At 36.1% G+C, this 27,974-nt stretch overlaps 1 protein-coding gene across 1 annotated transcript in view; it reads left to right on the forward strand.

Annotated features, from left to right (window-relative positions):
* Nucleotides 1–27,974, forward strand: part of LOC132558106 (collagen alpha-5(IV) chain-like) — a 50,053-nt gene that overhangs the window by 3,632 nt on the left and 18,447 nt on the right. Inside the window, exons 3-25 of the mRNA XM_060222633.1 lie at nucleotides 781–915; nucleotides 2,318–2,362; nucleotides 2,619–2,681; nucleotides 3,541–3,621; nucleotides 3,922–3,999; nucleotides 5,160–5,222; nucleotides 5,486–5,563; nucleotides 5,872–6,033; nucleotides 6,230–6,292; nucleotides 7,796–7,894; nucleotides 8,352–8,405; nucleotides 8,735–8,831; nucleotides 12,534–12,656; nucleotides 14,008–14,313; nucleotides 14,963–15,043; nucleotides 15,759–15,856; nucleotides 19,692–19,889; nucleotides 21,309–21,477; nucleotides 22,260–22,370; nucleotides 25,481–25,695; nucleotides 26,269–26,422; nucleotides 26,795–26,911; nucleotides 27,162–27,332. Coding sequence (XP_060078616.1) covers nucleotides 781–915; nucleotides 2,318–2,362; nucleotides 2,619–2,681; nucleotides 3,541–3,621; nucleotides 3,922–3,999; nucleotides 5,160–5,222; nucleotides 5,486–5,563; nucleotides 5,872–6,033; nucleotides 6,230–6,292; nucleotides 7,796–7,894; nucleotides 8,352–8,405; nucleotides 8,735–8,831; nucleotides 12,534–12,656; nucleotides 14,008–14,313; nucleotides 14,963–15,043; nucleotides 15,759–15,856; nucleotides 19,692–19,889; nucleotides 21,309–21,477; nucleotides 22,260–22,370; nucleotides 25,481–25,695; nucleotides 26,269–26,422; nucleotides 26,795–26,911; nucleotides 27,162–27,332 — 2,761 coding nt within the window. The remainder of the gene's footprint in view (nucleotides 1–780; nucleotides 916–2,317; nucleotides 2,363–2,618; nucleotides 2,682–3,540; nucleotides 3,622–3,921; nucleotides 4,000–5,159; nucleotides 5,223–5,485; nucleotides 5,564–5,871; nucleotides 6,034–6,229; nucleotides 6,293–7,795; nucleotides 7,895–8,351; nucleotides 8,406–8,734; nucleotides 8,832–12,533; nucleotides 12,657–14,007; nucleotides 14,314–14,962; nucleotides 15,044–15,758; nucleotides 15,857–19,691; nucleotides 19,890–21,308; nucleotides 21,478–22,259; nucleotides 22,371–25,480; nucleotides 25,696–26,268; nucleotides 26,423–26,794; nucleotides 26,912–27,161; nucleotides 27,333–27,974) is intronic.

The following is a 27,974-nucleotide window of genomic DNA, read 5'->3' on the forward strand; positions in this document are numbered from 1 at the left end:
ATGTCAAAGTCAAACAAGTGGCTTTTGTCCTTCTGCCTAACATTAGATCTGTGATACTGTGTGAAGTGGGTTTAACATTGTGCTCCAAAATATTATGTAAATTATATTTCTCACCGATTCTTACTGTTTCCACATCCCATGAATTATGTCTTTGCATTGACCAAATGCAAATATTGTAAAATAAATGTTCAGGATGAACAGAATTAGCACAGCATTACAGGCAAAAGACTTAAATCCTTGGTTTACGACAGGTAGGTAACCATCCCCATATCACCAATAACGCTAACATCGGATGTATTTTTCAGCTAGTAAACACACAGTAAAGCACAACTTAGTAATATGAAGTCGAAGGGCTTGTCTAGCAGATTTTTGTAGTTCTTTCATGGCCAAATTCATATTAGCACAGGTGGCGAACCAGTTCTAAAAATTTGTATGTCCTAGAGAACGTACAAGGCAATGGAAAGTGTGTTGGGTAGCCGTTATACCTCTGTGTCTGAAATTCACAATCTAAGTCTTCCTAGAGTTTACCAATTGTTGCCAATGAGAGTGCCAATATGATACAATTCATGAGGTCCAGAAAAGTTTGGAGGTTTTCCTCTGGTGAGGTCAACAGCACAATGTCGTCAGCATTAAAAGAGACAATTTAACTGACACTGTTAATGTCAGTACCTAAGTTAAGTTTTCATGCAAATGTAAATAATCAGTGTTATTTTTTTTTTTTTGTGAAAGTTATTTATCTGTTTCAGAACTAAAACTTGCTGGATGTTATCCTTATTTCAGGGTGAGTCAGGCCTAAGGGGCGTGCGAGGACCTCCAGGAATGCCCGGATTTTTGGGACCTGAAGGACCAACTGGCCCCAAAGGTGGTAAAGGTGATTTAGGACAAGAAGGGGCCATTGGACCCAAAGGGTTGAGGGTAGGTATAGCAAGTCAAATGTATAAATAATACAAACATTCAGGACATATAGATATCATACAGAAGTACAGGATATGTAGACATCATACAGAAGTCCAGGACATGTAGACATCATACAAAAGTCCAGGACATGTAGACATCATACAGAAGTACAGGACATGTAGACATCATACAAAAGCCCAGGACATGTAGACATCATACAAAAGTACAGGACATGTAGACATCATACAAAAGTACAGGACATGTAGACATCATACAAAAGCCCAGGACATGTAGACATCATACAAAAGTACAGGACATGTAGACATCATACAAAAGCCCAGGACATGTAGACATCATACAAAAGTCCAGGACATGTAGACATCATACAAAAGCCCAGGACATGTAGACATCATACAAAAGTACAGGACGTGTAGACAACATACAAAAGTACAGGACATGTAGACATCATATAAAAGTACACGACAGGTAGACATCATACAAAAGTACACGACATGTAGACATCATACAAAAGTACAGGACATGAAGACATCATACAAAAGTACAGGACATGTAGACAACATACAAAAGCCCAGGACATGTAGACATCATACAAAAGTACAGGACATGTAGACATCATACAAAAGTACAGGATATGTAGACATCATACAAAAGCCCAGGACATGTAGACATCATACAAAAGTACAGGATTTGTAGACATCATACAAAAGTACACAACATGTAGACATCATACAAAACTTCAGGACTTGTAGATATCATACTTAAATCTTTGAGGAGCAAAAGTCAAAACTTAGAGACAGGTTTCATAAAATTTCTTATGAAATATTTATTTATCATGGATCTCTGTAAAGTTACATTTAGTTTTTTTCTAACTAAAAATTTAAAGGACAAACAGATGTAAATATTTTGCACCAATTTCAACTTATGTGACATCACCATCAATATCTGACCGGCACAGGCAATGAAAAGTACTCTAGGGTATATTACACTTGTGACACATTGAAAAATGTCACATTGGCAAATCCACGGGATGTAGATTATGTAACAAATACCTGTATCTAGTATATTGTTAAATAAAAAATTGTCAGACACCGGCTTATTGTTTGGGCAACACTATACAAGTCAGGGTACATGTGATAATGTTATGGCTTTTCTACAGCTACAAGTGTTACAAAAATATTGTATTGCCTACTGTAAAAATTACTTGTTTCAAAGAAAGACTGCCCAAGGCCTGTTGTAAGTTCAGTGTTGTACTTTATAAGGTTATATGCTGGTTTACTACAGGTATGTCATTGGCCCAGCACTTTATTTCAAAACTGCTTCTTACGTTTTGTTTGTTTTTATCAGGTATATATATACATTGTTATATTGCGATACATAAATAGTATTCTGTGGTTGGCAGGGTCAGGAGGGACTTGCTGGATTCCATGGAAACCCTGGTGCACCGGTAAGTATCTTTGTGACCTTATATAGGTAAAATGTCAAGCCTTTTTGCAGATTTCAGACTTAATACAATGAAAACTTTTGACTGTTCACTTGGTTAAAAAATCCAAGTTCTAGTCTTTTTTTTTAACCATTTTTACATGTTAATTCCAAAATTAAACTAGATATTAGTAAGATAAGCTAGGAAAAGTAAAATAAATATGTCAAAGTTGATAAAGGTAAAATTTCATCATTTTACAATTCTAAGATATTTTTTCCAGGGTCTGAAAGGACTAGAAGGTCCTGTTGGACCTCAAGGCTACCCAGGATGCAATGGTACAAAGGTAAGATTGCAGATTTTACTCTTAATGTTTTAATCATAAAATAATGAAAAAAAATCTACATTGATTTCAAAATTTTTATTACTACATACATAAACCTCATGTCAGATTAGGAGAGAACCAGTGTCCTGATTGTCTTTGGTCGTAGATCGGGTGTTGCAGGATATCAAAGATGGTTACACTAGGGTATTCAGTAGAGCCCAATCAATAAAGGTAGATAAAAGCTGGAGTATCAACATCAGGATTCCGTGGTTTTATTGTAGGTTGACAGCCGTCATCAGAACAACTATATAGATATTGTTAAAGGTTTGAATTTCGGCTAAACTGGGACATAATTTCAAATGTCTCGATCATGTGATACTTAAAATAGTGATATTTGTAGTAAAGTTACAATGTAAAGATAATACAATTTATATACAAATATGCTATAAAAAATTATTAAAGTGTTTTTGAGAAATAAAATTTTAAAAATTGTTCATGTGTTCATTGTTTGAATATCCCATACAAACGATGTGTACGTACGTTCCTTTCCCATAAGGGCTCCAGTAAATGATCTTGAGAGAAGGTAACATTCAACCGGTAGGATAGTTACTGTAAAAATTCCTAGGATATTATATACTTCAGGTTTAATCATGAAAAATATTAATCACAGCTATGATCTGGTCTTTAACTTGTTAGTATCGTACATTGCTAAACGAGAAGAGACTCATAAGTAGAATTACATGTATTTCATGTTTAGAACTATAAGCTAAAATTAATTAATTTGTTAAAGGTGGACAAAGGATTGAAATTAAAGGGAAAAAAACAAGATTAGGAAAAGATATATTTGATATTTGATCTTGTGGAGTTCTATTTTCAACAGGGAGAGCCTGGTAAACCTGGTAGACCTGGTCAGTCAGGAATCCAAGGACGACGAGGTATCGATGGACTTCCAGGACTGAAGGTCAGTAGATTTATACCTTGTCTACCAAAGAATACATTCTTCTCAATCTTAACTTGATATTTTATGCTTTATATGAAAAAAATTCTTGTTCAAGTTATCTGAGTTAATAATGCTCTTTTTATGTAATCTTAACCAGATTTTGAAATGTACTTGAAAATAATAATATATATTCTGATGCTGATATGATTTGAATCTTGAACCTTATGTGTAAGCATTGCATTCATATGACTAATTCAAGTGCATTGAATAATTTCTTTTTCATATATCTAACCTAGTTTGCCTAACTTTTGGTTTCTGTAGGGTGAGCCTGGTGATGGACAAACATTAACACCTGGGCCTAAAGGTGACCCAGGAGAACCAGGACCACCGGGACAAGATGTAAGAACATGTGGCTTACAACATACTATATATACAACCTGTAGTCTATTTTACAGAATCTTGGTTATTTCAAATAGAAAAAAACAACTATAGAAATATCATAAAGGCCATTAAATGTTCACTACTTACTACTGTGCTAAGCACCAGGAAATATATCTAAATGTGCCAAGGGAAGTAACTGTAATTGTGGTAGAGGTTAAAGTTGACGATAGTAGTGAGCCTATCAGGAAATGTATCTAAATGTGCCAAGGGAAGTAACTGTAATTGTGGTAGAGGTTAAAGTTGGCGATAGTAGTGAGCCTATCAGGAAATGTATCTAAATGTGCCAAGGGAAGTAACTGTAATTGTGGTGGAGGTTAGAGTTGACGATAGTAGTGAGCCTATCAGGAAATGTATCTAAATGTGCCAAGGGAAGTAACTGTAATTGTTGTGGAGGTTAAAGTTGACGATAGTAGTGAGCCTATCAGGAAATGTATCTAAATGTGCCAAGGGAAGTAACTGTAATTGTGGTAGAGGATAAAGTTGACGATAGTAGTGAGCCTATCAGGAAATGTATCTAAATGTGCCAAGGGATGTAACTGTAATTGTGGTGGAGGTTAAAGTTGACGATAGTAGTGAGCCTATCAGGAAATGTATCTAAATGTGCCAAGGGAAGTAACTGTAATTGTGGTAGAGGATAAAGTTGACGATAGTAGTGAGCCTATCAGGAAATGTATCTAAATGTGCCAAGGGAAGTAACTGTAATTGTGGTAGAGGATAAAGTTGACGATAGTAGTGAGCCTATCAGGAAATGTATCTAAATGTGCCAAGGGAAGTAACTGTAATTGTGGTAGAGGGTAAAGTTTAGGATAGTGCACCTATTGGGAAATGCACTTCAAAGGGAAGTAATTGTAACTGAGGTTAGAGGTGATAATGCCCATTTCAGGAATTATATCAAGGAAATATGAATCACATACAAAATAGATAAATCTGCTAAGGGATGTAAGTAAATCAGTAAATCAGAACTTGTTTAATTGCTTTTATTTTGTTTAATGAAGAGGAGAGTATATGAATACAATATTGAATAGTAAGTTAAAATATAAATGTTAGGATATATTAATAGATATTGTCACAAATGTCGATTTATTTTAATTATGAATTGCTTGATATTTGTTAAACAGGGCCAGCCTGGATACCGTGGGTTGCCTGGAGACCGAGGTTACGAGGGTAACCCTGGATTACAGGTACTTTAATTAATATTTTGTTAAATTCACGATATCACTGTCACAGCAGATATGGTTAAATTTTGTTTCTTTTAAAACCAAAGTTTAATATTTTTATCTTGATAATCTTCATAATTGATTCTCTGTGTTCCTTGTCAAATTGAACTTTGTTTCAATCCATACTAGCTGGTGTCATTTCTCATAGTAACATTATCTTGGAAACAGTTGATAATTATGGAATATTAGTTGTAATCTTTTGAGATAAAGATTTTATTTTGTTGTAGGGATTACCAGGGGCTGATGGTTTGCCTGGCCCCAAAGGAGACATGGGAGAGGCAAGGCGTGGACTCAAGGGAGAACAGGTATGTAGAAACTGGAGCTATAAAATTTTTATTTCTTTATTTGATGCAGTTATGTTATGAATTCAATAAAGTACAGACTGTATACCTGAAAGATTCCCCTGTCCATACACTTCTGTATCTGTTGTTAACGATTTATCAGCTGTTACAATGATTTCAAGAAGGACCTGATTGTATCAGATATTTCACTTAGGAGTGTTAGTTATTGGGAAATTTTACTATGAGATAATTAAGTGTTAACAGGGATACTGTGGAAGGATTAGCACATATTTTGTTGTTTTATCCTATTGATTTATATTGGTGTAATGTAGGGTGATGAAGGATACCCTGGGCAGCAAGGTCCACCTGGTCCCCCATCACAGGAGGGAAAACCGATAGATGAGGTCATATTTGGACCTAATGGTGAGGCAGGAATTCCAGGACTGCCGGGCAACGATGGTCCACGAGGCCTTCCTGGTGATATAGGGGAAGATGTAAGTTACTTGAAATAAAAAGAAAATGTCCATCATTTTATGTAAATGTTCTTTTATTGTTGAACTGCCTTTGTATGAAATTATGATATGTTGAATTCAGAAAAAGTCACATAATCATTTTTTGCATAATTGCTCTTCTGAATGGCTGTGTTTACAGTTGACAGAATGAATAGAGAGAGTATCTTTTGTTACACAGGGTATAAAGGGTCCACTAGGTCCTAAGGGAATGAAGGGAAGTCAAGGTAACCAGGGCAGAAGGGTAAGTTTTACAATTCACACCCACTAGGTGTACACATCTGATATCTTAGAAACCAATACATTACATCTTGCTGGCTACTGGTGGATGGATTTATAAAAAAATGTTAAAAATTGGAATTTAATCAAAGAGACAATAAATATGTAGAGAATTTGAAACAATTTCCTCCATTGTATTGTATTTCTCCTGTGGAGAAGAAAAGAAGCAACGATCAAATTTTTGTAAAAATTGCTAAATTTCCTTAAAAATATTCACATATATGAAATACAAACATAATGTTTTACAATCTAATAAAAGTGGATAGCAAAGCCAAATTTTGCACAAGCTGTTTGTACAAATTGGATAGGGTAACAGTAGGAAAATGAAAGTTATGTGTATGTGACAGTATCAGTAATTACTGGTAGTGACAGTAACTGACAATTAGATAAAGGATCTGTGAATAAAGGGAGGTAATTCATATCTAACAGTATCAGTAATTACTGTTGGTGTCAGTAACTGACAATGAAGTAATAATGTTTCAGTGAATAAAGGGAGGTAATTTGTATCTAACAGTATCAGTAATTACTGTTGGTGTCTGTAACTGACAATTAGATCAAGGATCTGTGAATAAAGGGAGGTAATTCATATCTAACAGTATCAGTAATTACTGTTGGTGTCAGTAACTGACAATGAAGTAATAATGTATCAGTGAATATAGGGAGGTAATTTGTATCTAACAGTATCAGTGATTACTGTTGGTGTCAGTTACTGACGATGAAGTAATAATGTATCAGTGAATATAGGGAGGTAATTTGTATCTAACAGTATCAGTAATTACTGTTGCTGACAGTAACTGACAACGAAGTAATAATGTATCAGTGAATATAGGGAGGTAATTTGTATCTAACAGTATCAGTAATTACTGTTGGTGTCAGTAACTGACAATGAAGTAATAATGTATCAGTGAATAAAGGGAGGTAATTTGTATCTTACAGTATCAGTAATTACTGTTGGTGTCAGTAACTGACAATTAGATCAAGGATCTGTGAATAAAGGGAGGTAATTCATATCTAACAGTATCAGTAATTACTGTTGGTGTCAGTAACTGACAATGAAGTAATAATGTTTCAGTGAATAAAGGGAGGTAATTTGTATCTAACAGTATCAGTAATAACTGTTGGTGTCTGTAACTGACAATTAGATCAAGGATCTGTGAATAAAGGGAGGTAATTCATATCTAACAGTATCAGTAATTACTGTTGGTGTCAGTAACTGACAATGAAGTAATAATGTATCAGTGAATATAGGGAGGTAATTTGTATCTTACAGTATCAGTAATTACTGTTGGTGTCAGTTACTGACAATGAAGTGATAAAGTATCGGGGAATAAAGGGAGGGAATTTGTATGTGTCATTATCAGTAATTACTGTTGGTGTCAGTATCTTACAATGAAATAATAAAAGATCGGTGAATAAAGGGAGATAATTTAATTTCCCACAAATAAGACCATAACACTAATGTCCTTAGGGTAAGCGTGGAAAAGATGGCCCTGCTGGAGCATTTGGTCCTAAAGGAATGGCAGGTGACAAGGGACAAGTTGGAAACAGTGGACTTAAAGGTCTTAAGGTAAATATTGTTGCCCAGATAGTGAACGTATGTAAAGGGAAGTAACTCCTGTCAGGATTTATAACCTATCTGACAGTAGATATTTCATGTCAATGTAGAAAACACATATTGTGATAGGTACACTGATTTGAAATATGTTGAAACTCATTTTCATTTTCACAGAATATGAACACGTTTTGACCAATATTTTTCTTGTTCCTCTATCTTCAGTTATACTTATTATCATCTTTGTTGCCATCATTGATTCCTTTTTAAATATTTGTCAACAGACACTAATTTACAAGTTACAAATTGTTTGTTGCTGTTTAAGGACATGCTGCTTTGAATAACTTTTACTGCTCCTGTTATGTTTCTAGGACACTAATAGCTTGGTATATAGTTATTTCCATACTGGAACTTTTATCAGAAGTACATAATATATTTTCTAGTCTCCTAAAGTAGATGAGTCTCTTTACAGGGATTTTCTGGTGATTTTGGATTCCAAGGTCAGAGAGGAGATCCAGGACCAAGGGTAAATCATCATCAGAATATATTTACAGACATGTATATATATAATGTATAGAAATAAACATGAAATCTGAGGAAGTCATAACATATTTCATTCGTTAATTGTTTTTAAAGAGTGTTGGAAAATTTCCTTGGTCTATATGATACCATTTTTGCCTGTATCATATATATATAGAGAGTTAAGTCTTTGTTGTATTATTGTCATTGTAAATTGTATTATCTTATCAAGAGCCAGATACTATATCCCAAAACTAATAAGAAATTTCTTAGGAGGAAAAAAACAATTTAAAAAATCATTAAAGATTATATATTATTGTTTGTGACCTGTTGTAGGGTTTACCTGGAGAGATCATTGGCTCTGGGGAAGGACGTCCAGGACCCAGGGGAATTTCAGGGGATCTTGGAGATGACGGACCTAAAGGCTTTCCAGGTTTTAAATCCAAATATTGAATCCTTTATAATGATTTTTTGGAAAACTTGAACCCATTGAAATGTAAACAGAAAAAAAACCTTAACCCATTCAGCGCCGTAGGCGACTAAAGTCGACATGCAGACAGACTATATTCGACAATTTTTGCCATTGTTTTCGGATATTTTCCGGAAAATATTTGGTGCTGAGCTGTACATTGTGAGAGATATTTGGCACTTAGCTATACATTGTGAGAGATATTTGGCACTTAGCTGTACATTGTGAGAGATATTTGGCACTTAGCTGTACATTGTGAGAGATATTTGGTGCTGAGCTGTACATTGTGAGAGATATTTGGTGCTGAGCTGTACATTGTGAGAGATATTTGGTGCTGAGCTGTACATTGTGAGAGATATTTGGTGCTGAGCTGTACATTGTGAGAGATATTTGGCACTTAGCTGTACATTTAGCTGTACATTGTGAGAGATATTTGGTGCTGAGCTGTACATTGTGAGAGATATTTGGCGCTGAGCTGTACATTGTGAGAGATATTTGGTGCTGAGCTGTACATTGTGAGAGATATTTGGCGCTGAGCTGTACATTGTGAGAGATATTTGGCACTTAGCTGTACATTGTGAGAGATATTTGGCACTGAGCTGTACATTGTGAGAGATATTTGGCACTTAGCTGTACATTGTGAGAGATATTTGGCACTTAGCTGTACATTGTGAGAGATATTTGGCACTTAGCTGTACATTGTGAGAGATATTTGGCACTGACCTGTACATTGTGAGAGATATTTGGTGCTGAGCTGTACATTGTGAGAGATATTTGGCGCTGAGCTGTACATTGTGAGAGATATTTGGCACTTAGCTGTACATTGTGAGAGATATTTGGCACTTAGCTGTACATTGTGAGAGATATTTGGTGCTGAGCTGTACATTGTGAGAGATATTTGGCACTTAGCTGTACATTGTGAGAGATATTTGGCACTTAGCTGTACATTGTGAGAGATATTTGGCACTTAGCTGTACATTGTGAGAGATATTTGGCACTTAGCTGTACATTGTGAGAGATAGCTGTACATTGTGAGAGATATTTGGCACTGAGCTGTACATTGTGAGAGATATTTGGCACTGAGCTGTACATTGTGAGAGATATTTGGCACTGAGCTGTACATTGTGAGAGATATTTGGCGCTGAGCTGTACATTGTGAGAGATATTTGGCACTTAGCTGTACATTGTGAGAGATATTTGGCACTGAGCTGTACATTGTGAGAGATATTTGGCACTGAGCTGTACATTGTGAGAGATATTTGGCGCTGAGCTGTACATTGTGAGAGATATTTGGCACTTAGCTGTACATTGTGAGAGATATTTGGCACTGACCTGTACATTGTGAGAGATATTTGGCACTTAGCTGCTGTACATTGTGAGAGATATTTGGCACTTAGCTGTACATTGTGAGAGATATTTGGCACTTAGCTGTACATTGTGAGAGATATTTGGCACTGAGCTGTACATTGTGAGAGATATTTGGTGCTGAGCTGTACATTGTGAGAGATATTTGGCTGAGAGTACATTGTGAGAGATATTTGGCACTGAGCTGTACATTGTGAGAGATATTTGGCACTTAGCTGTACATTGTGAGAGATATTTGGCACTGAGCTGTACATTGTGAAAGATATTTGGCACTTAGCTGTACATTGTGAGAGATATATGGCACTTAGCTGTACATTGTGAGAGATATTTGGCACTTAGCTGTACATTGTGAGAGATATTTGGTGCTGAGCTGTACATTGTGAGAGATATTTGGGCTGAGCTGTACTGAGCTGTACTGTGAGAGCTGTACATTGTGAGAGATATTTGGCACTTAGCTGTACATTGTGAGAGATATTTGGCACTTAGCTGTACATTGTGAGAGATATTTGGTGCTGAGCTGTACATTGTGAGAGATATTTGGTGCTGAGCTGTACATTGTGAGAGATATTTGGCACTGAGCTGTACATTGTGAGAGATATTTGGCACTGAGCTGTACATTGTGAGAGATATTTGGCACTGACCTGTATTGTGAGAGATATTTGGCACTTAGCTATACATTGTGAGAGATATTTGGCACTTAGCTGTACATTGTGAGAGATATTTGGTGCTGAGCTGTACATTGTGAGAGATATTTGGCACTTAGCTGTACATTGTGAGAGATATTTGGCACTTAGCTGTACATTGTGAGAGATATTTGGCACTGAGCTGTACATTGTGAGAGATATTTGGTGCTGAGCTGTACATTGTGAGAGATATTTGGCACTGAGCTGTACATTGTGAGAGATATTTGGTGCTGAGCTGTACATTGTGAGAGATATTTGGCACTTAGCTGTACATTGTGAGAGATATTTGGCACTGAGCTGTACATTGTGAGAGATATTTGGCACTTAGCTGTACATTGTGAGAGATATTTGGCACTGAGCTGTACATTGTGAGAGATATTTGGCACTTAGCTGTACATTGTGAGAGATATTTGGCACTGAGCTGTACATTGTGAGAGATAGCTGTACATTGTGAGAGATATTTGGTGCTGAGCTGTACATTGTGAGAGATATTTGGTGCTGAGCTGTACATTGTGAGAGATATTTGGCACTTAGCTGTACATTGTGAGAGATATTTGGAACTTAGCTGTACATTGTGAGAGATATTTGGAACTTAGCTGTACATTGTGAGAGATATTTGGCACTTGAGCTGTACATTGTGAGAGATATTTGGTGTACTGAGAGATATTTGGCTGTACATTGTGAGAGATATTTGGCACTGACCCTGTACATTGTGAGAGATATTTGGCACTGAGCTGTACATTGTGAGAGATATTTGGTGCTGAGCTGTACATTGTGAGAGATATTTGGTGCTGAGCTGTACATTGTGAGAGATATTTGGTGCGGAAAGGGTTAAATACATGAAGTAATAATTTTTTGGATGTGAATATATTGTGTAAGTTGTATAGGGTAAATCTTCAGCAGCAAAGAGAGGTAATAATAACATCAGAGGAAGTAATAGGGACATTAGGGGAGGGAATACTGTCTTATAGAAAGTAACACTGATATCAGGGGAGGTAATGCTGACATCACTGGAATGAATACTATCTTCAAGGAAGATAACACTGCTATCAAGTGAGGTAATACTAGCATCTGGGGAGGTAATTCTGACATTAGGTAACACTTACATTAGGGGAGATTATACTGACATTGCAGGAGATAATGCTTCCTTCAAGGGAGGTAACACTGACATTAGGGGAGATTATACTGACATTGCTGGAGATAATGCTTCCTTCAGGGAAGGTAACATTGACATAACAGGAGATAAAACAGACATCAGGTGTGAAGTAATGACATTGAGGGAGAAAACAATGACAGTAAGGGAGATAACACAAACATGAGAGGAGGTACACTCACATCAAAGGAGGTAATACTTATATAAGGGAATTACTGGTGTCAGGGGATGTAAGAGCAACATAAGGGGAGGAAAATCTGTCATCAGGGGAGGTAATATTGTCTCCAAGGGGGTAGTTATTCTGTCATTAGGGAAGATAACATTGCCTTCAAGGGAGACAACACTTACATCAGGGGAGGTAATACCGCCTGCAAGGGAGGAAACACGTACCTCAGGGGAAGTAATACATCAGGAATATTGGCAATCGAATCGGGCATGAAGTAACAAAACTTGTTTCTTCTGCAGGTCAAGATGGACCAACAGGTCAGCAGGGAAGGATTGGATCCATTGGTCCTCCAGGGCCAAATGGCCTTCCAGGTTTAAGGGGACCCCCAGGATTCTCAGTGAAGGGTGACAGAGGATTTACTGGTATGGTTTGCATGTTATTTTTTGTCTTTCATAAACATAACTTACATTAGGTAATTCTCATTATTTTCAGGTTACCTGAGCCGAAGCCTCATGGTGACCTTTTGCCATCATGATTTGTCTGTCGTCGTGCATCGTTAATTTTTCACATATTCGACTTCTTCTTAAGAACCACTGAATGGATTTTAACCAAAGTTGGCACAAAGCACCCCCATGGGAAGCTGCTTCAGGTTTGCGAAGAAAAAGGGCGTGGCACCAATAGGGCACCCAGGAGGGGGGGAAAAGTGGGTAAAATTAGGTAAATCTTTAAAAATCTTCTTCTCATGAACCAACAGTCAGATTAAGTTCCTATTTAATATTTAGGGTCCCTATGGCATGGTCTACAAAGTTTGCAAATGAAAAGAAAATCGGGTCTAAAACGGCCCCACTAGGGGGTGCTCAAAAGGGTAAAAAATTCAGCTTTGTCCGATTTCAACCAAATTTGGTAAAAAGCATCCCTTAGTGAAGGACGTATGAAATTATGTTGAAAAAAGTGATTATGTCCCCTTTGGGGCCCATAAGGGGTGTAAAAGGGGCCATATGTAAAATCTTCTTTAAATGACTTCTTCTCGAGAACCATTGGATGGATTTTTACTTAACTTGACACAAAGCATCCCCATGGGAAGCCGCTTCAAGTTTGTGAAGAAAAAGGGTGTGGCCCCAATAGGGGCCCCAGGAGGGGGAAAAAAGCGGAAACTTGATACGAATGTTCTACACAAGGTCCTGGCAAGTGTTTTAACTTTTTGGGGCGATTCAAAATCCAAGATGGCCACCCTGGCCTCTGTTTGGCTAAGAAATTATGGACTTCCTCTCAAGAACCATAGGGTGGGTCATATTCAAACTTGGTACAGATGTTTTACACATGGTCCTGCACAAGTGTTGTTACATTTTTGCAACATTTTAAAATCCCCAGATTATTGACATATATTCCTCAGGTGACCGTTAAGGCCCCTTGGGCCTCTTGTTTTTTATGTGTCGTATAGTCTTAACTTCAGCATAGAAAAATAACCAGTTGGACACATACCATCGGTAATGCTGACATGAATGAAGCTTTTGATTTGACAGTTATTTTATGCCATGAGGAAAAATACTTTTTGAAAAATCATACATTTGAAATAAGATTTCTTTGGATTGCTGTATCAAATTTACTATCTAAGAAAGTGGAGGCGTTTGTCAGAGTAACAGTATTACAACATATTGTAACGCAGTATACCGGTGTGTTTTGTTACTGTATAATCTTCCCATAAAATCAAAACTACAATTCCTATGTCATTCTATACTGAACAGTGTTGAATGGTTTTCTGTATCACTATAGGTGATCCTGGTCCAGATGGTCTGCCAGGAACTTTTGGAGTTCCCGGAGAGACAGGAAGTGTTGGACTGCCTGGTGAGCCCGGTCGTACAGTGGTTGGCCTGCCAGGTTTGCGTGGACGACCTGGTCGTGATGGTTTACCTGGACTCACTGGTTTTCCTGGTAGTCCTGGACTTGCTGGTCTCCCAGGCCTTCCCGGAATTGGTCGAGATGTCACTGGACCCCAAGGAGTAAGAGGTTTGGAAGGAGATCGTGGAGTTCCTGGTGTCAATGGACTTGATGGTCTTGATGGTGACTTTGGTTTGAAGGGTAAGAAAAAGATTTTGATCATAAAATAGCTGCAGGTTTACTTGATGGTTGGTGTTTTGTATGTTTTGTTTCGATGCGAGTCAAAAATGTTGTTCATTCACTTTTCTCCATCATGAGAATTTTGAAAAGTTGGCAGGTATGCTAATCATTGGATATTCATATTTTGGGTAGGCAGTGTGTTTCAAAAGTAGGTCACTCTGACCTACATTTTAACATTTGACCTATAGCAATGTGGAATACATGGTGTTAACAGATTTGATTTAATAGTAAAACAACACCACTAACCAGTGAACATTCGCCAGATTTATTTGAAGCACTGACACTACTTTGTATTGAATACATCTGTCAAACATTCATATCTGGTACAAATTTATCATCTATACACTCCTGGTGTATAATTTCACATTTGATGGGGGACTATCATTCACCACATTGCTTTTTCAAATAATGTTATGGTGCTAATATGATCATTCATTTACTTTTGATGTGTACTTGTTTGTGAATGGGAATGATGGATATTTTTTATGATTTATCATATTGCTCTGAATGTATTATCAAATTCAATAATTGTGTCACGATGAACACACAAAGTATGTACTTACCAAGGTAGTCTATACGTGATCTTGTTTACAATGAACCCATGTTACAGGTGAACGAGGTGCGGACTGCGGAATTTGTCAAGATGGATTGCCAGGTTTCAAGGGAGAGATGGGAGAAGATGGTTTACCAGGTAGAGTAGTCTCCCTTAGATTGGGATTTGAGCTATCAAATATTTTTTAAATGACATTACATGAACATACACATTATATTTATACATATTAAAACTTGTTGAGAAAAGAGTGAGGGAGTTAAGTCCTGTTGTATAACAAATGATTGAGGAAGACACATCAGAGTAAGCTTCAGTGAGCTATCTTGTCAATACATCAGCCCTTAAGATCATTTCAATTATTAAGATATATATAGAGGTAAAACATGTGCTGTCTCATTGCATTTTTTGCTCACACATACCTGTACACAAACTCTAGATAATAGAAATTGTTTAATAAGTGAATAGAAAAATCTTTCCTAGAAGAAATCATGTAAAATTACATTAAATTTGGATCTGTGAATTTCGGAGAAATGAATTTGTGTAAAATTCTAACAAATTTGAGGTTAAATTTCTAAGCTAGTGAATTATATCAAATTTTGGTTTAAATTTCTTTGATAATAAATTGTCTAAAATTATATTGAATTTGGGGTTTGATTTCCATGATGGTGAATTACATTAATTTGTATTAATTTTGGGTTCAAATTTCCAAGATATAAACTGAATAACATTATATTAAATTTCAGTTGAATTTTCAATGGAATAAATTGTGTAAATCAAAAAGCTATGGTTGTACTAGTAACTATAGCACAGTTATCAGTAAGATGTATTTTCCAATGTGTACTTAATGTCTGTTTAGGTCTGCCTGGGTTTGATGGACCTCCTGGAGAACAAGGTTTGAAGGGACAAGGTGGTAGTCGAGGTCTCCCAGGATTGTCAGGGTTCACAGGCCGAAAGGTCAGTTGCATTATTATGATAGTGGATTGGTTTTATGGCAGCTGTATTCTGTTGTCTCAGGAAGTTATAATGATAGATAAGATGAAGTAAAGAAGAAAACCAGAATGCCATGGGAACATATCTTAAAACCACTTTACAGGGACAATAACTCCACCATACTATAATTCCACTAATGTCCCTCTAAAATCCTCTGTGTATAATCATGGTAAATATAAGTGTCATTACACTCCACCAATCAAGCTAAAGAAAATATCACCTTTGCTGAGTGCTATATTTTACATGTGTAATCTGGCCAAGGTGACTGAGGCACAATTCCTCGATTATCAGAAAAGAACTGATTGATTTTGATTCTGTTCCTACTTTTGTAAATAGCAGCTAATTGGTAATATCATAGTACAAATGTTCTGTCAGTTAATGATACAATGTGTTCAGGTTGATGTTTTGGTCTTACATGAGATGCCATTTCACATCAGGTTAATATTTTTTCTTTTCTCTGACACTGTGCATGTCCGTGCTAATGCACTTCACACATGTCATTTGTCTGAAGAAGGTGACAGTGTAGTCATGGTCTGATGAAGGTGACCGTATGGATATGATCTGATGAAGGTGACCATATGGTTATGGTCAGATGAAGGTGACCATGTGGTTGTTGTCTGATGAAGATGACCATGTGGTTGTGATCTGATGAAGGTGACCATGTGGTTATGGTCAGATGAAGGTGACCATGTGGTTGACCATGTGGTTGTGATCTGATGAAGGTGACCATGTGGTTATGGTCTGATGAAGGTGACCATGTGGTTATGGTCTGATGAAGGTGACTGTGTAGTTATTGTCTGATGAAGATGACCATGTGGTTGTGGTCTGATGAAGGTGACCATGTGGTTGTTGTCTGATGAAGATGACCATGTGGTGTTTGTCTGATGAAGGTGACCATGTGGTTAGCAACCTTTAGCTAACCTGGAACATTTTTTCTTCAGGTTGTTGATGTTTGATATCTGTTGAATAAATGTTCTTATACCACAACCAGTAGAAGATTAGAGAGTGATGATGACTACACGGTCACCTTCATCTTATAACACAACCAGTAGAAGATTAGAGTGTGACGTTTCTGTGACTACACGGTCACCTTCACCTTATAACACAACCTGTAGAAGATTAGAGTGTGACGTTCCGATGACTACACTGTCACCTTCATCTTATAACACAACCAGTAGAAGATTTGAGTGTGACGTTTTGGTCACCTTCATCTTATAACACAACCAGTAGAAGATTTGAGTGTGACGTTTTGGTCACCTTCATCTTATAACACAACCAGTAGAAGATTTGAGTGTGACGTTTTGGTCACCTTCATCTTATAACACAACCAGTAGAAGATTTGAGTGTGACGTTTTGGTCACCTTCATCAGACAAATAACCAGCATGAATCAACCAACTGTACTAAAATCCTTTATACACCAAGGTCAGTATTAGTTTGACGAAATGGTTAACTGATAAAAAAAAAAACCCATGTATACAGGTAGTATCAATTGCGATTCCTGATCTCAAACACATGTCTGTGATAGTACACTTCACACTGGTTGTTTTTTGGATGAAAGTGACCATGTAGTCAATAAAACATCACACTCAAATGTACTGATTGTGTTGTAAGTGCTTTCTATGCTCCCCAAAGGGAGAGCATATAGTCACAGCTTTGTCCATTGGTCTGTGCATTTGTACGTCCTTTTGTCAATCCATCATAATTTTATCCAGAGCATAGCACAGTAACTGTTACAGGTATCAACATTGATTTGAACAAGAAGTGCAGTGCACAAGAACTGTCTCTATCTTTTGCATAATTTAGGAGTTATTGCCCTTTGTTATTTTGGTTTTGTCCAAATCAGAGAGCAAAACCCACCTCTGACGGCCCTATTAATCTTTCTAGCCCTATAACAAAATTTATGCAATGGGTGTAATAACATTGATAACATGGTAGTTATGTGATGAACTTATCTTACTGAAGAGATTTATCTTTTACGTCTATATCTTTTAAATATATATACAGATACCTTCTCCTTAATAACATTTCCAATGACATCAAAAAATCTTAAGACTATACAGAAATAAGTTTCCCATCATATTAGACAACCTGTACATGGATCAGTTTCCCATCAGATTATGTAGACTACACAGATCAGTTTCCCATCAGATTATGTAGACTGTACACAGATAGGTTTCCCATCAGATTATGTAGACTGTACACAGATAGGTTTCCCATCAGATTATGTAGACTGTACACAGATAGGTTTCCCATCAGATTATGTAGACTGTACACAGATAGGTTTCCCATCAGATTATGTAGACTGTACACAGATCAGTTTCTGATCAGTTTATGTAGACTGTCATCAGACTATGTAGACTGTACACAGATCAGTTTCTGATCAGATTATGTAGACTGTACATAGATCAGTTTCCCATCAGATTATGTAGACTGTACATAGATCAGTTTCCCATCAGATTAAGTAGACTGTACATAGATCAGTTTCCTGTCAGATTATGTAGACTGTACACAGATCAGTTTCCCATCAGATTATGTAGACTGTACACAGATCAGTTTCCCATCATATTATGTAGACTGTACACAGGTCAGTTTCCCATCAGATTATGTAGACTGTACACAGATCAGTTTCCCATCAGATTATGTAGACTGTACACAGATAGGTTTCCCATCAGATTATGTAGACTGTACACAGATAGGTTTCCCATCAGATTATGTAGACTGTACACAGATCAGTTTCCCATCAGATTATGTAGACTGTACACAGATCAGTTTCCCATCAGATTATGTAGACTGTACACAGATAGGTTTCCCATCAGATTATGTAGACTGTACACAGGTCAGTTTCCCATCAGATTATGTAGACTGTACACAGGTCAGTTTCCCATCAGATTATGTAGACTGTACACAGATCAGTTTCCCATCAGATTATGTAGACTGTACACAGATCAGTTTCCCATCAGATTATGTAGACTGTACACAGGTCAGTTTCCCATCAGATTATGTAGATTGTACACAGATCAGTTTCCCATCAGATTATGTAGACTGTACACAGATCAGTTTCCCATCATATTATGTAGATTGTACACAGATCAGTTTCCCATCAGATTATGTAGATTGTACACAGATAGGTTTCCCATCAGATTATGTAGACTGTACACAGATAGGTTTCCCATCAGATTATGTAGACTGTACACAGATAGGTTTCCCATCATATTATGTAGACTGTACACAGGTCAGTTTCCCATCAGATTATGTAGATTGTACACAGATAGGTTTCCCATCAGATTATGTAGACTGTACACAGGTCAGTTTCCCATCATATTATGTAGACTGTACACAGGTCAGTTTCCCATCATATTATGTAGACTGTACACAGATAGGTTTCCCATCAGATTATGTAGACTGTACACAGATAGGTTTCCCATCAGATTATGTAGACTGTACACAGGTCAGTTTCCCATCAGATTATGTAGACTGTACACAGATAGGTTTCCCATCAGGTTATGTAGACTGTACACAGATAGGTTTCCCATAAGATTATGTAGACTGTACACAGATAGGTTTCCCATCAGATTATGTAGACTGTACACAGATAGGTTTCCCATCAGATTATGTAGACTGTACACAGATAGGTTTCCCATCAGATTATGTAGACTGTACACAGATCAGTTTCCCATCAGATTAAGTAGACTGTACACAGGTCAGTTTCCCATCAGATTAAGTAGACTGTACACAGATCAGTTTCCCATCAGATTATGTAGACTGTACACGGATCCCATTGTTATGTTTATGTTACAGGGAGCTCAGGGTCCCCCAGGTTTCTCTGGAGGTAAAGGAATAAAGGGAGATCCAGGAGATGTCCCCATAACCATCACAGAAAGGCCAAAAGGAATATCCGGTGATCCAGGCTTTGATGGAAATCAAGGACAGGATGGTACTCCTGGATTTCCAGGAGAGAGGGGGCCTGTTGGCTTTCCTGGTGCTCAGGGAATGAAGGTAAGTTTCTATATCACTTCTTTATAAAGATCACTAGTGACACATTATTACTAACATACAGTCAAACTTGTCATCTCCAAATTCAAGAGACCATAGAAAATATTTTGACTCCGAATTTTGCCTCAAACAAAGTGTGCAAATAAGGTTGACAATATAATTTTGCTGACGATTATGATTTAACGAAGTGCTATAGCATGGTAATGCATGGTACAAACAGTGTTATTTAATCTGTCTGTAGATGTCTACTTTCTCATTTAAGTGTTAATTAATTCAATTAAAAAACGTTGTAACAATATTGATCAATTACATCTACATTTATACTCACTTTGTTCCATCCCACACAGGTGATATAGATGATAGATTTTACATGATGCAAATAACACTAAACTAAAATTGGTTTTTGATATGCTGCTAGAAACAATGTATGAAGCAACAGATCATATTTAACATGATTTTGCTATAAATGAATAAACATATGAAAAAGATGGCACCAGAAAGCTTTTTTCCTAATAAAGAAAACTTTATACCTGCTCTAGATTTAACAACCAACGTAACTGGTGTCTTGTGTAAGCACTTGTTTAATATACAGGTTAGTCACTGTTAAAGGATGGTGACACTAATTAAGAAACCAACATTTAATTGGATAATAAAACTGGTAAAGTAATCACCAGTGTTTATATGATGGATCGAAATGCTGTAATTAGCCATGTATTAAGCACAGGTTACTTTCAACTGTGTGTATGTATCAACCAATTTCTTCAGAAGACTTGTCAATATTTTGACAAAAATTAATTTTCGAAACAATGAATAACTTTTCTCTTGCTTTATAATTGAAGGGACTGCCAAGTCACATTAACTCAAAACAAAATTTTGACTCAGTTAAATTGGAGTCATCCAAACTAAAGTTACAAAGACTAAAAAAGGAAAAAAAGGGGATTTGAAATTATTTCAACTCATCATCTCTTTCAGACAAATTAGCATAACGATGAATATGTGCATCCACACCAACTGCTTTAAAAGCTAAAACCTATAGAAACCTAATTATTGCAATCAGTGAAAAGTGCTAGAATATGATGACCATGAAAATTGCATGTTTACAATATCATTGCTTTATGACAAACCTTGGATAAGTCTTTCCAGGGATGTAATAATATTTTCGGGTCCATCCCAATTTATGCCTGAAATAAGTGCCAATGAAGTGGTCCTGTTTAGAACAAATGCGATTGACTTGTGTGTCGGTGTTGATATGTGATTTCTGTTGTAACATATGATTTCTGTTGTGACATGTGATTTCTGTTGTGACATGTGATTTCTGTTGTGACATGTGATTTCTGTTGTGACATGTGATTTCTGTTGTGACATGTGATTTCTGTTGTGACATGTGATTTCTGTTGTGACATGTGATTTCTGTTGTGATAGGGTGAGATGGGAAAGTTTGGGATTGATGGATTGGATGGAATTGATGGTATGAAAGGTACCAAGGGAAACAAAGGACTTCCAGGTGATGCTTTCCCAGGCTTTCCAGGAATGAATGGAGAGAAAGGATTTGCTGGCATTCCAGGACAAAATGGAGCTAAGGGAGTTATTGGTAAGTCATGTTTTATTGAGACCAGGTGTCGATGATCTACAGATCAATCACATGTCTAAATCAGTGCCAGGCATTATGACATTATAAACACATGTTCCACATCTTGTGTGTTAATGCCGTAGACTAAAACACAAAAAAACATATATATGTCTGACTGTTGTTTATTGTCTTATAGTTAATTACATGATATAAGGCTCCTGACATCCTCTTTCTATCATACAATACCCAGGAGACATTAAAATTCTCAAAATATTGTCTTGTTCATTCCGCATTTGTAAACAAGGGAGATTACTCCTGGTTCTGAATACAACCCCTTTTCCTTAGTGTAGCTCTTACACTCGATACTCGGTATTCGATAAATTTGTTGGCTGTGAAAAACATCAGGACCTAGATTCTTCTTGATAGATGACCTTAAAGAGGAATGTCAAAAAAAAATTAGATACAGTATTCATTTTTTTTATCTTCGAGTTATGTGTGATTTTTGACTTTAAAAAAGCATACATACCTTGAAGATAAAAAAAATCGCTAGAGAGTTCCAAGACATCAGACTGAGGCTTTGTCATCACATACTAGGGTTGGTATCGGCTCAGAATAGCACAGTAAATGTCTTTTGCATTCAAGTTCCTGGTAGTTTATGATACTATTCATTATGTACTAAATAACATTGAGCAATTGATAGATAGAAATGCAGACTTGTCATTGTTAGTAAGCGGAGATGAAGATGTGGTGCAGACAGGTGTTATGTAATCTGACATAATGACTTCTCACTGTCTTTTGTGCAGGTGAAAAGGGAGAACCAGGTTTACCGATCCTCATACCCGGAATCAAAGGTGACGTGGGAACATCGGGCAGGCCCGGTGTAGACGGTATGATAGGCCTCCCAGGTCTCAAGGGTAAGTATTGTCATGTAGGTGCTTACAGACCAACAAGTTTCAAGGATAATTTATGTTGAAATGCTTGTTTTTCTAAAAATTTTCTGTCATGGGTAAGTTTTCATATGCAGAGCTTGCGGTGGGTTCGCTTGATACCGAATACTCTGTAAGTAAACATTATCAAGGAAAAACCAAATCTTAATATAACGTCACCTTTCAAATAATTTTTCTGCTAAAGAGAGAAATTTCTCCCCTCTTTCTCGTTCTGCTTACAGTTGCTTACAGTATGAAATTACTATGATATCCTGTAATTTGTACACAGCTGTAGATAAATAGATGCCCTGTAGGATAATGATTAGTGAATTCTACTTGATTTTATATCTGTGTTAATGACTTGGTATAAGTTAAAGTAATATGTTACCTTGGTTACTGAAAACAATGTTACCATATTTTACATGTAGATCATCAGAATTGGCTCATTATTTGAAATTCTTTTTGGTTATGCGTATTACTTCTTTGAATGTGGTATGTGAGGGGCTTTTCATGTAACAAAGGTTGTATTCTGTAATAAATACCATGAAGACATTATACATGTATATATATTTACCTAATTAACGCTGGATGCTCAATCTTTTGTCGTTTCAAGCTAATCACAGTTATGTGTTTGAGTTATTGTCTAGTGTGGAGTTTATAAAGAACCAGTAAAATAGGTGTCTTCATATACAGTAACAGTAAAATTGGTGTTATTATCTCAGGTAATAGTAAGATAGGTGTTATTAGCACGGGTAACATTAAAATAGGTGTTATTATCTCAGGTAACAGTAAAATAGGTGTTATTATCTCAGGTAACAGTAAAATAGGTGTTATTATCACAGGTAACAGTAAAATAGGTATTATTATCACAGGTAACAGTAAAATAGGTGTTATTATCTCAGGTAACAGTAAAATAGGTGTTATTATTACAGGTAATAGTAAGATAGGTGTTATTATTACAGGTAACAGTAAAATAGGTGTTATTATCTCAGGTAACAGTAAAATAGGTGTTATTATCTCAGGTAACAGTAAAATAGGTGTTATTATCACAGGTAACAGTAAAATAGGTGTTATTATCTCAGGTAACAGTAAAATAGGTGTTATTATATACAGGTAACAGTAAAATTGGTGTTATTATCTCAGGTAATAGTAAGATAGGTGTTATTATCACAGGTAACAGTAAAATAGGTGTTATTATCTCAGGTAATAGTAAAATAGGTGTTATTATCTCAGGTAATAGTAAGATAAGTGTTATTATCACAGGTAATAGTAAAATAGGTTTTATTATTACAGGTAATAGTAAGAAAGGTGTTATTATTACAGGTAATAGTAAGATAAGTGTTATTATCACAGGTAATAGTAAAATAGGTGTTATTATTACAGGTAATAGTAAAATAGGTGTTATTATAGGTAACAGTAAAATAGGTGTTATTATTACAGGTAATAGTAAGATAGGTGTTATTATCACAGGTAACAGTAAAATAGGTGTTATTATCACAGGTAACAGTAAAATAGGTGTTATTATCACAGGTAACAGTAAAATAGGTGTTATTATTACAGGTAATAGTAAAATAGGTATTATTATCACAGGTAACAGTAAAATAGGTGTTGTTATCACAGGTAACAGTAAAATAGGTATTATTATCACAGGTAACAGTAAAATAGGTGTTATTATCTCAGGTAACAGTAAAATAGGTGTTATTATCTCAGGTAACAGTAAAATAGGTGTTATTATTACAGGTAACAGTAAAATAGGTGTTATTATCTCAGGTAACAGTAAAATAGGTGTCATATTCACAGGTAACAGTAAAATAGGTGTTATTATCACAGGTAACAGTAAAATAGGTGTTATTATTACAGGTAATAGTAAGATAGGTGTTATTATTACAGGTAATAGTAAGATAGGTGTTATTATCACAGGTAACAGTAAAATAGGTGTCATATTCACAGGTTACAGTAAAATAGGTGTCATATTCACAGGTAACAGTAAAATAGGTGTCATATTCACAGGTTACAGTAAAATAGGTGTTATTATCACAGGTAACAGTAAAATAGGTGTTATTATTACAGGTAATAGTAAGATAGGTGTTATTATCTCAGGTAACAGTAAAATAGGTGTTATTATCACAGGTAACAGTAAAATAGGTGTTATTATCACAGGTAACAGTAAAATAGGTGGTTATTATCACAGGTAACAGTAAAATAGGTATTATTATCACAGGTAACAGTAAAATAGGTGTTATTATCACAGGTAATAGTAAGATAGGTGTTTATTATCAGGTAACAGGTAATAGTAAGATAGGTGTTATTATTACAGGTAACAGTAAAATAGGTGTTATTATCTCAGGTAACAGTAAAATAGGTGTCATATTCACAGGTAACAGTAAAATAGGTGTTATTATCTCAGGTAATAGTAAGATAGGTGTTATTATCACAGGTAACAGTAAAATAGGTGTCATATTCACAGGTTACAGTAAAATAGGTGTTATTATTACAGGTAACAGTAAAATAGGTGTTGTTATCACAGGTAACAGTAAAATAGGTGCTATTATCACAAGTAACAGTAAAATAGGTGTTATTATCACAGGTAACAGTAAAATAGGTGTTGTTATCACAGGTAACAGTAAAATAGGTGCTATTATCACAAGTAACAGTAAAATAGGTGTTATTATCACAGGTAACAGTAAAATAGGTGTTATTATCACAGGTAACAGTAAAATAGGTGTAATTTTCACAGGTAACAGTAAAATAGGTGTTATTATCACAGGTAACAGTAAAATAGGTGTTATTATCACAGGTAACAGTAAAATAAGTGCTATTATCACAAGTAACAGTAAAATAGGTGTTATTATCACAGGTAACAGTAAAATAGGTGTTATTATCACAGGTAACAGTAAAATAGGTGTTATTATCTCAGGTAACAGTAAAATAGGTGTTATTATCACATGTAACAGTAAAATAGGTGTCATAGTCACAGGTAATAAAACAGTATTATAGGTGTAATTGTGACAGGAAAAGTTCAGTACAAAACATTCTACAGATATCCATGGATTTGTTATGAGTAGAAATTAAAGGATTATATCACTGTTGTATGTCAGGTATGAAAGGAGACCGAGGTGATGATGGACTGACTGGAATATCTGGAAACCGTGGTGCACGTGGTGATGATGGTGGGAATGGAGTAATTGGTGAGAGAGGGCGTGTTGGACCCAAGGGTTACCCAGGACTGCCAGGGTCACCAGGACGTGATGGAATTCCAGGAGTAAAAGGCCAGACAGGAGAGAATGGTCTTGATGGATTCCCTGGGCTCAGGGTAAGTGGTGTAGGGTTGACTTACCTGAACTCATGGTAAGTGGTGTAGGGTTGACTTACCTGGATTCGTGGTAATTGCTGTATGTATGACTTACCTGGGCTCAGGGTAAGTGGTGTAGGGTTGACTTACCTGAACTTATGGTAAGTGGTATAGGGTTGACTTACCTGAACTCATGGTAAGTGGTGTAGGGTTGACTTACCTGGATTCGTGGTATTTGCTGTATGTATGACTTACCTGGATTCATGGTAAGTGGTGTAGGGTTAACTTACCTGGATTCAAAGTAATTGTTGTATGTATGACTTACCTGGATTCATGGTAAGTGGGGAGTGTTGTAACAAAATAAGCAAGAAACTTTTATCAGGTTTGAAGTGGTCATCAAGCGAAAAATATCCTGTTATTTACAGGTACATGATTTTAGTCCTTGTATACCTAATTTATTATTTTGTGATATTATGTTCTGAACACAACACTTAAACCTAATCGTATATATATATTCTATACAGAGGACAGTAGTCACTGATATTATCAATTCATAATTAGTTGAAATCTGCAGAATGTTTTCATTCTTAATAGGGAGAAAAGGGCTTCCCTGGTAACACACCAGATGTCTTGTTACCAGGGTTACCAGGAGAACCTGGGTTGCCTGGTCTCTCAGGAGAAAATGGATTTCCAGGAGAGAATGGCCGAGTAGGCTTTCCAGGGGTTCCGGGGCTCAAAGGAGAAAAGGGTATTTACATGTTCCACGATAACACTTATTGCTAATACGCTGACTGTCCAACAGTCATCAAGCCAGTACTCTAGTAAAAGTTCTCCATTTCAATACTTTGTATGGAACTACTAAAACTAATGAATAGAAATGTAACCTTTTGTAATGTCAACATATATATATTGGGTGACTTTCTTTTAAACAGTGGGGTGCCAGGGATAATATCATGCTTTGCGCTATGCTGTTGAAATTGTTAACAAATTGAAATGAAGGTCCATGTTCACTTACATATACTGGATTTGGTTAATTCTCCATTATAGTGAGTCAGTATACTATTATAAGGAAATTTTGAAATAAAGGAATGCACCTAAAGTTTGTGTTTCCTTATTTCAGGATATGAAGGAGAACCAGGCCGCCCAGGTACCCCAGGATTATCTGGGCGCCCTGGTGATAGTGGCTTGACCGGAATCCGTGGCCAACCAGGAAATCGTGGCCGCTCTGGACAAAAAGGTTTGTACATATGAGGGAAATCTGCTGAATGTTACCCAATTTATTTTTAACTATATATTTATTTATAATTATTGTATTTATCACTTGTAATTTACCATAAATATTTCCATACATTTTCATCATCAAATAAACATTTATGTTGTACTTTTTGTTATCTTCTTTTCTTTCTTAAATTTTGAATAGAAAAGAAAGAAAATTATATCAGGTCAATTTTAAGTGATAAGGTCTATGTGACTTTTGACCTTTCCAGGTTTCCCTGGACTGAATGGTGCCCCTGGTGACAGTGGCCTGCCAGGACTGAATGGTGTGGAGGGAGAGCGTGGTGTTACTGGCCAGCCAGGACTCCCAGGACCAGATGGAGGTGATGGATTACCAGGACCACGAGGAGAAAGAGGATTGCAGGGACTTCCAGGCCTATCAGGTACCTGAATCTATCATCAGCATGTTTGTATCATAAGGCCAAAAAAAAATTGTGTGTTTCTGGTTTCACCTCTTCAAAAATTTATGGTAGGTAGGTAAAAAAAAGTTGTTTTTTTATAAAAAGTTTTTAATGGTATTTTTGGTTTGAATTGAAATCACAATGTGTATATTTTCCAGGAAAGTGGTGATGACAAACAACTGTTTATTTCAGAATCCTTTTCTTTGTAATTAAACTGTTTAAAAGACACCAATAAAACATTCTATTGTCAATTTTCCGTATTTTCGTATTTTAAACTTAACATAAAACACTGTCACATGAATGTTAATACACTGATATAATACCCATTCAGCAATATAAATGTACAAAAATTTGATCGGTACAAGATCTAGTTTTTTTCCGTAAGGTCTTTGGGTAATTGCGTCTTTCCCCTTTAAATCTACACATTCCATACCTTGAATCCCAAAACTTAGAAATTCATTTTTGAGTTGTTTGTGTCAAGCCATAGCAGAACGTGGAAATTTGTTCAAACGCACATGAGATGATGGAGAATATGCCTCTGAAGGGTGATGTATTTTCATGGGATTTGTGTGCTTTACAAAACTTAAATAAAAATTATGCTTTAAATAGAACTTACATGACATG

This window comes from Ylistrum balloti, unplaced genomic scaffold (assembly GCF_031769215.1).
Source record: "Ylistrum balloti isolate Yb309-2 unplaced genomic scaffold, AGI_CSIRO_Ybal_v1 Utg370758, whole genome shotgun sequence".
Lineage (NCBI taxonomy): Eukaryota > Metazoa > Mollusca > Bivalvia > Pectinida > Pectinidae > Ylistrum > Ylistrum balloti.